This window comes from Phycodurus eques, chromosome 7, assembly GCF_024500275.1.
Source record: "Phycodurus eques isolate BA_2022a chromosome 7, UOR_Pequ_1.1, whole genome shotgun sequence".
Lineage (NCBI taxonomy): Eukaryota > Metazoa > Chordata > Actinopteri > Syngnathiformes > Syngnathidae > Phycodurus > Phycodurus eques.
The window spans coordinates 11,820,976-11,834,706 of NC_084531.1; the positions used below are offsets into that span (position 1 = coordinate 11,820,976).

The 13,731-nt window shown below is 41.2% G+C and overlaps 1 protein-coding gene across 1 annotated transcript in view; it reads left to right on the forward strand.

Annotated features, from left to right (window-relative positions):
• The window catches only part of dscaml1 (Down syndrome cell adhesion molecule like 1), a 141,846-nt gene that overhangs the window by 119,244 nt on the left and 8,871 nt on the right, over positions 1-13,731 (forward strand). Inside the window, exons 22-29 of the mRNA XM_061682125.1 lie at positions 4,154-4,307; positions 7,400-7,517; positions 7,620-7,783; positions 7,879-7,977; positions 9,024-9,212; positions 11,134-11,262; positions 11,348-11,506; positions 11,591-11,746. Coding sequence (XP_061538109.1) covers positions 4,154-4,307; positions 7,400-7,517; positions 7,620-7,783; positions 7,879-7,977; positions 9,024-9,212; positions 11,134-11,262; positions 11,348-11,506; positions 11,591-11,746 — 1,168 coding nt within the window. The remainder of the gene's footprint in view (positions 1-4,153; positions 4,308-7,399; positions 7,518-7,619; positions 7,784-7,878; positions 7,978-9,023; positions 9,213-11,133; positions 11,263-11,347; positions 11,507-11,590; positions 11,747-13,731) is intronic.

A 13,731-nucleotide genomic window follows, 5' to 3' on the forward strand; every position in this document is an offset into this window, starting at 1 on the left:
GCGACTGGAGAAACAGAAGGAAGGAGGGATGGGATGGGATGGTGGGAGGGTAGGGGGGAGTGTATAAAGGGGGGTTTGTATACACACCGCACGGGGAGTACTTTTGTTCTTCTTTTCATTATCTCGCTCTATTGTTCCCTAGCTCGCCGCTATCCCCATGCCTAAGGAATATTTTAATATCCGTTTCAGCAACATGCGCTCACTCACGTCATCCCACTCTGTTTTTAACTGGTACAGTTTCCAGCCTGATATGCATCCATTCATGTCTCCCGCTGTACCTCCCTCTCTCCCTGCGAGTATCGAGACAAATGCACAGAGGAAGAGAGGACAGTCACTGAAGTAAATGTACATCAGTGAGAGGTTGTAAAGTACAAAGTGTGTGTGTGGAGGGAGGAGGGGGGGGATCATTGTGCTGTCGAATGGATACGAGCAGAGGCTGGAAAACGAAGGTTGGAAGGAGGAGAAGGGAAGGGATGGTACAATCAGGGGTGAAGGATAAGCAGAGAGGAATGGTTGATGAACACAGGCTGAGGGATAGAAACATGCCTGTGTGGGTTCCTCCGCTCATACATGTGAACAACATCATGAATGAACTATCCTGAAGGAATTAAAAAAACAAAAAAAGACAACAGACTAAATTTTACTGACCAACCTAAAAACAACTGGACCGCCGAAAATGGAAATTAGTGCCAAACTGTTGGGTGTGGTGACATTTAAATGGTTGCGGAAAATGTTTCCGATGAGCTTGTTTGCACGAGCAGTTATTTGGATGAAAAGTAATGCGCTGTACAAAACACTATTCATTAATAGTGAATATTATACCCATGAATATCCATACTCATATATATATATATATATATATATATATATAGCTTCAAGGAATTGTGTACAGATCCTTGCAACATGGGGCCGTCCGTGCATTATCATGCTGCAACATGAGGTGTAGATGAATGGCACAACAATGGGCCTCAGGATCTCGTCACGGTATCCCTGTGCATTCAAAACGCCATCAATAAAATTCACCTGTGTTCGTTGCCCATAACATACGCCTGCCCATACCATAACCCCACCGCTACCACGGGCCACTCGATCCACAGCATTGACATCAGCAAACCGCTCACCTGCACGACGCCACACACGCTGTCTGCCATCTGCCCTGAACACTGAAATCCATGAAGAGAACACCTCTCCAACGTGCCAGAAGCCATCCAATGTGAACGGTTTCTGACAGTTTGTGCAGAAATTCTTTGGTTATGCAAACCGATTGTTGCAGGAACTGTCCGGGTGGCTGGTCTCAGACGATCTTGGAGGTGAACATGCTGGATGTGGAGGTCCTGGGTTGGCATGGTTACACGTGGTCTGCGGTTGTGAGGCCAAATTGTCTGAAACGTCTTTGGAGATGGCTTATGGTAGAGAAATGAACATTCTATTCACAGGCAACAGCTCTGGTGGACATTCCTGCAGTCAGCATGCCAATTGCACGCTCTCTCAGAACATCTGTGGCATTGTGCTGTGTGATAAAACTGCACATTTCAGAGTGGCCTTTTATTGTGGCCAGCCTAAGACAAACCTGCGCTATAATCATGCTGTCTAATCAGCATCTTGATATGCCACACCTGTGAGGTTGGATGGATTATCTCGACAAAAGGGGAAATGCTCACAAACACAGATTTAGACAAATATTTGAGGGAAATGTATTTGTGTATGTAGAAAAGGTTTTAGATCTTGGAGTCCAGCTCACGAAAAATGGGAGCAAAAACAAAAGTGTTGCTTTTATATTTTTGTTCAGTGTCTATATATAGATATATATATAGATATATACATATCTATATATATATGCCCTTTTTATGGCCGTCTGCATTTAATACCTCACTGTGTTTGGCTCTTAAATACTGTACGTAAAACTGTCTCTAATGTCAGTACCTCACCAGGTTGACTGACTGGTCGCCAATCAATCACAGGTCACAAATAGACAAACGGCCTTTCATATTCACATTCACACCTCTGAAAAATTCTTCAATGAACCTAAGATGCATGTTTTTGGTTTGTGGGAGGAAGTCTGAGTACTAGGAGAAAGAATCACGCATAATCAATTGTGATTATTTTATTTATTTAAAAAAAATCTATGTTTTGTTGTAGTAGTAAAACTGCACAACGTCACATTGTGCGGTGTTGGACTGGACTAAAATACAACAAAAGCTCTCAGTATGATTCAATTAAGTTCTACACCACTGCAACCTAAAATCTTACAATACATAGACCTAATGATGCAGTTCTTAGAATGTGCATATGGTCCTTATTTCAAGGCATTTAAGTGTATTTGAGCAAGATGCTGATGTAGGTAGAAAACAATGATGAAATTATAAAATAGAAAAGTCGGGAGGGAGAGAGAAATACATTTTATCACAGTATTTCATGTTGGCATGGTAACAAAATCAGTGAGTAAAATCTGGTGGAGTTCCAAACATTGGGTCATACTGTCATTTTACTCGAGGCAGAAGTAATGTGAAGGACTCATTGAACATCAGTTTAATGTGAACCAAGCCCTCAAGTCCCCCCTCAAATCAAAAGCTAGGAGGGTCGCGGAAGGTAGGCTGAGGCTTTCTTTTTTGGGGGGTGGGGGGCATAACCTGACAAAACCGAAGTGTGTGTGTGGAGGGATGAGGCTGGAGGGAAGGAGAGGAGGAGGAGAAAAATGTTTCCTCCCAAGACAGGGTGAAAACAGAGGAAGACAATGGGGAGAAAGATAAACAAGTCAGTCAGATATCAAGAACAGTCATACGCTAATTAGGCCACTCTACAATAGCCACAACACACATGCAGAATAACATAAATCTGCATTTGCACCCACATAGCGACTGAGAGAAAAAGCACACACATGCAGTGGCATACATGACCTGGAGGTGGATGTGTAATTGCAGTGTGTTTAACCCAGCCATGTGTCTGCTGTCTAGTCACATCACTGTTTTCTCCAAACACACACACACATACTGTATCCACACACACGCAAGCATACACACAGTGACTGGCAGTCACTTGTCAGATCCTCACCACTTATTATTTACTCTTCAGGTAACCTACAAAATAAACTGCAGTGGTGCCTTGAGGTACAAGCGAAGCGACTTGTGAGTTATTGGAGAGATGAGCTGTTGTTCAACCGATTATTTGCTTTGACTTGTGAGCAAAAAGAATTCGAGAAAATATTCGCCTTCACCTAGCTTTATGCTAACAAACAATGCAAAACGCCATAGATGGGCTAACAAATTGCATCGATAGTTGCGGTGTTATAGTCCTTTAAGCAAAATATATTTGACCACAAATGGTGCAGCAACACATGCAGACAGACACTATAATGATTCTCTATCCTCTGTGAAAAATGATAACTATTGCAGTTTACTGAGTCACTTAGAGAAGTGTGTGTATACACACACATATATTCGTTCATTTTCCGTACCGCTTATCCTCACTCGGGTCGTGGGCGGGATTTGAACCCGGGTCCTCAGAATTGTGAGGTGGATGTGCTAACCAATCGTCCACCATGCTGCCTATATATATAGATATATATCTATATATATATATATAGAGAGAGAGGGAGAGAGGGAGGGAGGGAGAGAGAGAGAGAGAGAGAGAGAGAGAGAGAGAGAGAGAGAGAGAGAGAGAGAGAGAGAGAGAGAGAGAGAGATAGATAGATAGATAGATAGATAGATAGAGATCCTCTCCAGTTCTGTCAGGTTGGCTGGTGAACGTTGGTGGATCATCAAAACTGAGTGTGTAACACAAATATGAAATACTTAAATTAGCCTAACTATGTAAAATTATATTGAAAGTCAGTGACCCACCAGATGCAGTGAATGTCACTATGCTTAAAATAAATAAATAAATAAATAAATAAATAAGTAAAATAAAAATCAGCTACTGTATGTGGCAGTTGACACCCACTTAATGTTCATTACCACTACCTACAGGACTGGAGTGAAGCAGCATGAAGGTCTGTGTTACCTGACAGAGGTCTTTGCTGTATTGGTGCAATTCCAATTATGTCTTTGTAGACAGAATCTTGATGCAAATCTCTAGATTGTCCTGTTTTTGTGTTCTGTTGAGAGTATTTTTCACTTACGTAATGTCTTACCTGTCTCCTCTCCCCTCTACTCAGATGCCCAGCGAATATGAAGCTAACCCAGAGCTCGTCTTCTACCGCATCAGCCATCTCAACCACAGGCAGCAGTACTTGATCTGGGCTGCAGCCGTCACCACTGCAGGACGCGGAAACTTCAGCGACAAGGTCACAGCTGAGCCCGCCGCCAAGGGTGAGGTCCCGCTGTGTGATATCGGGTTTAGACGTTAGATAAACTGACTAGCCCACTGGGCGAGTACAGTAGAGCTACTCTTGACTTATCAATCAACATATGACACACAATATCATTCAGAGCTCCTATGCAAGTATGGAAAAGTATGGTATTTGATTTAATACATTTCCAGGTCTGGATAAGTATGGTAAATGGAAACTATTGTATGAGAAGATATTCATATTTCCAAGATTGTTACAACAGCTCTATTTTCTAAAACAAAAAAATATGAATATCCCTCAAAAATATATACAGATCCATCAATGTTTGTCTGAGAGCACACAGTATTATAGCATGGTCTTGGTGAATACTCAACTCTCATTGGCTCAGAAAATTCCATCAGCTGATAATGTGTTCATAAGCAGCTGATAATGTACACCCTTCGAACGTCTCAAGTCGTTCCTGTCAAAACATCATTACATTGTTCCAGATTAATGCATTCTACGAGCAAACAGAGCAACCTGACACAGTCAGAGTTTTGGACAAGTAAATGTGAAGTACTCTGAGAACAGAAATTAGCTCATTTAAAGCAGTACTTAGTAATTTAATCATCATTTACATTATTTGGTGATTACAACACGAGTGAGATGCTGCTGAGGAATGGAGGGAAAAATGAAGAGACAGAAGTGGCACAAAGAGTCAACTCCTGAAGATTTAAATCAACTCGCAGATGAGAAGGATGAAATCAACGTCAAGAAAACAGCAAAAAGGCGATGATAACACCAAGGCACTTCCTGGCACAAAAACTGACATACGGAGGTTACCGGTAATCGTCGCCGGTGTGACATGAGCACATGAGCACGTATGAAATTATTCCAATTCTTGAATTTATGGATAAAAAATCATGTGTGTGACACATTAAGGTTGGTATTCTATTTCAAATTTAAAAAAAACATTATTTGTCCCAGGGGGCGAATTCAAGGCACACAGCGTAGCTTGGAATAAAACAATTAAGCTCCCAAAAACGGGGGTAGACAAATAGATTATTTATTGTTGGAGGCTTACCATTAAGCATTACCTCAGTGGGCTGAGTCACATTTCCTGCAATCTTTTTCTCCACAGCACTTCCCATCACTGTCTGTTTGTTACTGCCTGTTTTCATACAGCATAGCAAGATGCGCTATTGATTTTAGAGTTCAGAGGGCACCAGATAAACTGCTCTGCACCGAGGGAGGTGATTGAGGGGTTGCATAATGCTAAGAGAAAATGCCATGACAGGAGAAGACTTGACTAATACACCAGACAATGAAGAGGTCAATTAAATCAATAGGTGCTGGATTAAAAGATGGGCAAAATAATGGAGTTGGAATTAATAAGGACTGTCTGTTATGTCACTTTTTTGTTTTTGACTGCTCGTCATGTGTGTGTGTGTGTGTGTGCGTGTGTGTGTGTGATCGGCACCTGTAAATGGAAGTGTCCTCAGACTTGCCGACTCGATACTTCATTCAACCTGAACATAAGTGCACTAGAGTGCTGGCCTTAAGAAGCCTAGCCAGAGAAAATAAGTGGGAGGGTGACAAGGGCTCGGATTGGATGTATTTTTTTTCCTCATTATATCCTCTCTGCTCATTCTCTGTCACGTCCTGTATTATTCACATTCTGTACTTTGCTGGGCAATGTCATTACGTTACGGTTTAGCGCAAGGTATGAGCCATCATATATAGTCTGGGGAGACATATTTCTATCTATTTATTCACCACACAGTCCCCAAGACACATCTTTGCGTTCAACTGGGAACAGTTTAGGGAAGGACCTTTTTACTGTTCAACATGATGGAGCCCCAGGGCAGCAAGCACGCCCTGAAAAGGGTTCTTGGATTAGTTTCGTGTGGAAGAATTAGACAGCCATCTTAACCTCAAACACTTACTGTAAGAGATGAACTTGTGACATCACATTTTCAGTGTTGATAATTGGTTAATTCATTGTCATAAATTATTACAAATAATTTAAACTAAGAATTTACATAAATACTTTACTTTTTTGCCCTCATCTACAAATGATGCAGCACATCGAGCTGATGTAAAAACTCAGTTTTCTCAGCCCTGTTTTAGGCCCACAACACACAGAGCGACACAACTGAACTGCAGAATCGTAAATAAAGTACAGTCGCACCCCACACACCTGGCGATTGACCCTTGCACACCTATCAACTCCCTGCAACAGAAAAACTGTGACCCCTGGTGTTCTTACCAGGTAACAATGTTTTGAGGCTCCACATACAGTGTACTGTATTGTATTATTTTTTTATTGAACCTCAAACAACACAATTGTCAAGGAAAAAGCGGATTGCCTTGGCTGTTGCAGCTATCGTCTAATAATATAACAAGAGGAAATGGCTGAGAAATAAAGGAGAGATGGGACATTTGAGAGACTGTTTGCAATGATCGCCCTATTCACTCATGCATTCCGGTGGCAGAGACTTTCCACGCTTCACTTTTTAGCCACAGGCGCATATGAAATTAGAAGTTTGCATGTTCTCCCAGTGCCTGCATGGGTTTTCTCCGGGTACTCCGGTTTCCTTCCACTTCCCAAAAACATGCACGGTAGGTTGATTGAAGACTCTAAATTGCCCGTAAGTGTGAATGGTTGTTTGTTGAAATGTGCCCTGCGATTGGCTGGCAACCAGTTCAGGGTGTACTCCGCCTCTCGCCCGAAGATAGCTGGGATAGGCTCCAGCACGCCCGCGACCCAACTGATGATAAGCGGTAAAGAAAATGGATGGATATATAGCCGGCTGAATCTTGTTTCATACGTGCAAACCTAATTTTTGTTGTTAAAATTCATCTGATACTAAATGGCTTTTTTGATTCGCTGTTTCACCTGCTATTTAGCAAATGCTATTCACGTGCCATTCAAGTTTCAAAATGCACCAAAGGTAATGGCCAAGGGTTTGCCGACATGAAAACTAGTTGGAGAACCCTACACACTGCATGACGGTTCAGTCTGGTTTGGCCGTGTCGCTCAGTGTGCAGTAGGCCTTAGCGACTTTAATGTTAAGTGTGTTGTCCTTCCACATGTCAACTAATCATATCTTCTTGCCCATATTCCATCAGCCCCTGCTAAGATCCTGTCATTTGGTGGTACAGTGACGACTCCGTGGATGAAAGAGGTACGGCTGCCCTGCAGCTCTGTTGGAGAACCAACACCAACCATTAAATGGACCAAAGACAGGTGAGAAACGACAATTAATTGAGTCATCGGTGGTGAAATTAGAACGGTGGTGTAAAATTAACAGTCGATTAAAATGAGATGTATTATGTTTCTCTTTGGTAGTGACAACACAGCTATCCCAGTGTCTCTGGATGGACAGCGTCTCATCATGGCCAATGGCACCCTTGTGCTACGCACTGTCAAAGCTGAAGATTCTGGCTACTACACCTGCACCGCCACCAACACGCTGGGCTTTGACACCATCATTGTCAATCTTTTAGTGCAAGGTAGCAAACTGGCAGTTTCTGCTGTTTATTCTATTTTTTATTTTTTTTATGCCAGCTTTTTCTGCGGATATTCATGGTGTGTGTCTGATGTTCAGTTCCTCCAGACCAGCCTCGTCTCACAGTGTCCACCACCTCCACTTCCTCCATCACTCTGGCATGGATACCAGGCGATAACGGCGGAAGCTCTATCAGGGGTATGAATCTATGGTCTTTATCTAATATCAAATTTGATCTATGCCAATGTGTTTCCTTTTTTCAGTCTGAGGGTTTTATAGTGGTAGTCTCTAGAAAGCATTTTCCTTGTTGTTTTTTACTCTGGGCTCATGGTTGCTCTGTTGCTGGTCTGATGTCATTATGAAGTAGTTGTATTTTACTTTGGTACTTTGCTCAAAAGTAATTGTATTTGAGTAAAATCTATTCAGATAAAGGTCTTAGCTCAAACGTACTTAGCGCTAATATGTCATTAGATGAGAACTGGAAGTCAACCTGCAATTAATTAACTACTTTGTGTACTCACTAGCAATTTGTTTGCCCCTCTTATGTAGCTACATAACCAAAATACTGGAAATCCAGCTCCAGGTTTGATGCCAGGACATTTTATAACACTGCAATAATACGGATAATGTTACATGAATACTTTTCTGGCAGTAATAGTCATAATTCAGAAATATTGTCTTTGTAAAGGCATCTCATATGTTGGATCTCATTAGTTTCTGCAGGCGTAACTACGTGAGTGAGTGTCTGCTGAGTGCATTACTGTGTGCTTGATATAAATGCAGTATCTCAAGAAATGCTCCCAATGCGTGAATACTAAAGAACCTGGTGAACAAAGATGAAGGAAACAAGTACAAACCACTCTAGTCAGACATTAACGTCATTACTAACAGACGGAAGACTCATTCAAAGTGTCCCCAAACAGAAGAAAGTGTGCTCTTCGATACAGCTGAGTTAATGTTACATGTAAAAAAAAATATATATATTATGGTCTTCAGCACAGATGATCAGTAAGCAGCATCCCACTCTTGTTTCTAAAAGTTACCTGTCGAAAGACTAGGCTCCCCTTCAAACTGAGTTTTGTTGGGGGTCACTGGGACAGATTAATACTGTCATCTAGTGGAATGGAGCGGTATCTGTTTATCACTTGCCAAAGGATGTTCAGAGTTAGTATGTAAGTGATGAATTTTTATGAACATAATATCTTATAAATGGCCAATACTTTTTTTGTGCGCACCGTATGTAGGTTTTGTGCTGCAGTACTCCGTGGACAACACAGAGGAGTGGAAAGATGTGTTCATCAGCTCCACCGAGCGCGCCTTCAAACTGGACAACTTGCGCTGCGGCACCTGGTATAAAGTCAAGCTGGCGGCGAAGAACAGCGTCGGAGCGGGACGCATTAGCGAGATCATCGAAGCCAAGACCCACGGCCGAGGTGAGACGCCCCTCAAAGAACAGAGAAACATGAATATACTGTAGTGTATGCTAACCAGTCATTCATTCTAATTACAACAATACAGAAGCTGTATCAAAAATCATCTGCGTGATGATCAGCTTTTTTTTTGTTTTTGTTTGTATTGACTCTCATAAGATTGAAGCTGTACCTGCTGTTATTTACACATTGTCCAAATGCTCATCTTGATGGACTAAAACCAGGAAAATGCCATCTGTGTGATACATTCATTCATTCACGCATCCATTTTCCGTACCGCTTATCCTCACGAGGGTCGCGGGCGTGCTGGAGCCTATCCCAGCTCTCTTCAGGCGAAAGGCGGGGTACACCCTGAACTGGTCGCCAGCCAATCGCAGGGCACATAGAAACAAACAACTATTCGCACCTACGGGCAATTTAAAGTCCTCAATCAACCTACCGTGCATGTTTTGGGGATGTGGGAGGAAACCGGAGTACCCGGAGAAAACCCACGCAGGCACGGGGAGCACATGCAAACTCCACACAGACGAGACCGGATTTGAACACGGGTCCTCAGAACTGTGAGGCAGATCTGCTAACCAGTTGTTCACCGTCCCGCTCTGTGTGATACAGTACATCAAATAGATTCTCTCTCCAGAACAGAGGTCTAATCATACAGTAAGTGGCCAAACATTTGCACACAAGCCAGTACATTGAGAATTCTCTTAAAATGTGTTTCCTTCATTGTATATCTATTTTGTTTTCATTGGATACACATGATTTTTGCATGTCCCACACATTGCGCTCCTCACTATAATGTGGGTAGTAGGTGGTGAAATGATAGTAAATCATCATTTACGTGATATTGTTGTCCACATGTTATTTGAGAAAATGAGTCACTTTGATAATGAATATTCTATTTTCCTAATCATATTGAACAAATTGCTCTCCACCCTATCGTTGTGGTGTACTGGACCTGCCCCTTTAAGAAACCCTCTGATAGTTTCAATGACATTATGACCAGCATTTTGTCTTTCTTCAGAGGAAGCTGAAGCAGTGGCTAGATGCAGAATGAATATTTACACTTATGTTTCGTAATTTTCATCTTCTTTTAAATGTTGTCGATCTTAACATAGTGGTTTTTTTTTTTTGGTTTTTTTTTTTTTTTATATATATCATGATATTTCACTATAACTCTGTCATAGTGAAATATCATGATATAAAAACCTTTCAGAAACTGCAAATATATTTTATAAACAGTACACAGCTTCCTAAATAAATCATGTTGCTGGGTCAATTTACACCAAGTGCTCCTTAAATGCTAACATTAGCCAAAAAAAAATGTCCAACCTGTCGTTGTCCAGCTTGTCAGCAAGCATACATATTGTGTTGTTTGCATATCAATGTCTGTTTTCAGTTTTGATATTTTGAAGGAGAAAATAAAAGTGTGGGAGTTTAACCAATGGACATTTCTAACAGCATAACATCTACTTAATACAATGAATATGAAGTTCATTGGAAAATCTCAACATTTGGGGGTGAAAAGGAAAAGTCTCAAAGGCAGCTGATGGTGATATTGACTCATTCAACAAACAACATCCTTTGACTTTCAACTAATTGTGGCTGTGCTTAGTATTGCAACAACTGAAATATAAGTACTGTTTTTTTGTTTTTTTTTGTAAAAAACAACAATATAAATTACTACATACAACGCACGGATTTTTAACTGAAAGATATCCATTCAACAACAAAAAATTCCCTTTGATGCAAAATCTGACCAGGGAATGAATATTTATGCGCCTACCTGTACGTGATTTTAAATGATACATGAAGTGACATGCTTTGGGAATATTGGCATGAATGTACTGTAGTAGTCCTACAGCAGTGGTGCCCTGCATGTGATTTATCTGCCTAAACAATACCTGGCACAATGGTTACTTCTCAGAGCCCCAGTTTAACAAGGACCAGCCCGTATTCACCCACATCAACTCCAGCCACGCCCGCCTCAACCTGCAGGGCTGGGCCAGCGGTGGCTGTCCCATCAGCGCCGTGACACTGGAGTTTCGCCCAAAAGGTGAGTCAATTCCATCCCCGTGGTTAAAAAATAGAAAAATAAAAAATCTGATAGTAAATGTCTCAACGTGTCCTCGTTGCTTCAGGTACGTGGGCGTGGCAGAACGTGCGCACCAACGCCACCAAAGACGTGTTCCTGGCCGAGCTGCGTGAGGCCACCTGGTATGAGCTGAAGATGAAAGCATGTAACAGTGCTGGGTGTGGCAACCAGAGCTCCCAGTTTGCAACGCTGGATTACGACGGCAGTGAGTTGACGCCCAGCCGCACTGACTAGTCTCGAACATCAAACAGGCTATTTTGAGCATTAGCTCTGCTGTTTTGATGCCCAGGCACAATTCCTCCAATCAAGTCCCCTTTGGAAAAGAACGACGACGTCAAGAAGCTGTTTTCTATTGGCTGCCCTGTGATCCTGGTCACTCTCGGTGTGGCACTGCTCTTCATCGTACGCAAAAAACGCAAAGAAAAGAGGCTGAAGAGACTCCGAGGTGAGAAGAGAAGTAAAGGAGGACGTGCGGGTCCGATGAGTTGGCAATAAGAACAAAGCAGCTGACTTCAAACAGATTTTGGAAGGAAGTTTTACCTCTGCCAAGGAGGTTATTTTGTTTGTTTGTGTTGTTTGGTGTAACTTCCTGTTTAGAGTTTTAGAATTCTTCCGCCCACCCGTTTTAAGACCCCCATCAGGAAATCTAATTTTAAATAGCCCCTGGAGGGGTGAAACTTCAAATCTGATTGGTTTGAAGTGTGTATGTTGGGGGAGAAGCCAAAACCAAGTTTAATCTACATATAATCCTGATTGTACATTTAGCAATTTCAATCTAACATGAAAAGGCCCTTGCCACATATTCTGAATCTTATAGGCCATTCCATCCAATCAATGCCCTTTGCTTGTTGTAACTCTCAAAATAAATCCCTTTTTTTTTTGTCTTTTTCAACTCTAAATCTGGATACACATATTGCACTACAAGCATCAAAATGTGTATTGGCCCATCAAGGGCAGCTTGATTTTTTGGTTTTTTTTTTGTCTTTTGTCATTGTTTGATTGTACTCCTCATTTGGAAAAACAGGACTGAAAGTAACAAGAGTGAATTTTCAGGAATAATACTTGAAATATAGGCACATGGCATTCGTGCTAAATAGCATGTCGACACTAAGAACATTACAGTGATTCAACCACCCCCAAAAAATTATAGAATTCACGGATAATATTAACAAGTCACATTACTGTGCAGCGATTAGAACCCACCCAGTCATCAAATACACAGAAAAATAAATGTGTGAACTTACTTTTAGCCTTCCTACGACCTGCAGAGGATCTGAATGATGCAACCTCTTGTGGACCATGTGACTTGTGGAATATTCAACATTTTTCAGAGGGGTTAATGTGCTAGGTTTACAGAATTGAGTGAAAACCCAGGGACACAACTAAAGTGTGTGTGTTTTTCTAAAGAAAACAAACTAAGTTGGGATAAGGAGTAAGACAAATATGTAAAAAGAAAATATAACATTTCAAAAGGATTTAATTTATTATAGTTCATGGTAAAGTCCAACTTTAGGGAAACTGGGACAGGCCACAAATGCTATTTTTCCACTGTTAAAGGTAGTTTAAATTATTCTTTCAAATTGTATTCATTAAACAGGCAATCAGATCAATTTTCAGGACAGTGACCAAAGTAAAACATGTATTTTACAATTAATTTTATCATGCATTTATACATTTTATTTCCTGGGCGAAACGGCACCAATTTGGTGGGATGGCCCTTTTACGTGTTTCAAATTTCATTAGAACATATTGTTCAAGTCATCGCGTGTATGTTAGATATTTGCCATATTTTTAAATCCATCGGTCCTCATTAGGTTCACACGTGAGCTGGAGCCTATTCCAGTTGACTTTGGCCCTGGACTGGTCGTCAGTCAATCATAGGGTAGTTTATGCCCTATAATCTGCCAAGATTCTTGCCTTTACTAAATAAAAAAAGGAATAACTTCCTGACAATCCTTGTTCCCCCCCACACACTTTTAAAAACGGACAACTTCGGCTTATATCAATACACAAGTTGCCATTCTGATTTTTCCATCTTCTTCTACCCAACTCCAATGATAAAAAGACATTTGGACCATTTCTCACCAAAGTCTAAAAGAAGAAGTTCTGACACTGACAATGATCAATTAAGTCTTGTACAATCCATAAAACTGGAACACAGCAAGCAGCATTGGCCCTTGAAGTCCTCATATTTGACCTTTGTTCAATTGCTTCATCTCTCAATGTTCTCTTAATTTTTTCCAGAGCTGTCTCTTCAAACAACCATTCACACCTATGAGTCTAACATGCATGTTTTGGAATTCAAACTCATTCAAACGCCAAACCACACAGGAGGACCTGAGCGAAAATTTGAACCAGAACCTCTTCAGAATCAGAATCAGAATCAGAATCATCTTTATTTGCCAAGTATGTCCAAAACACACAAGGAAT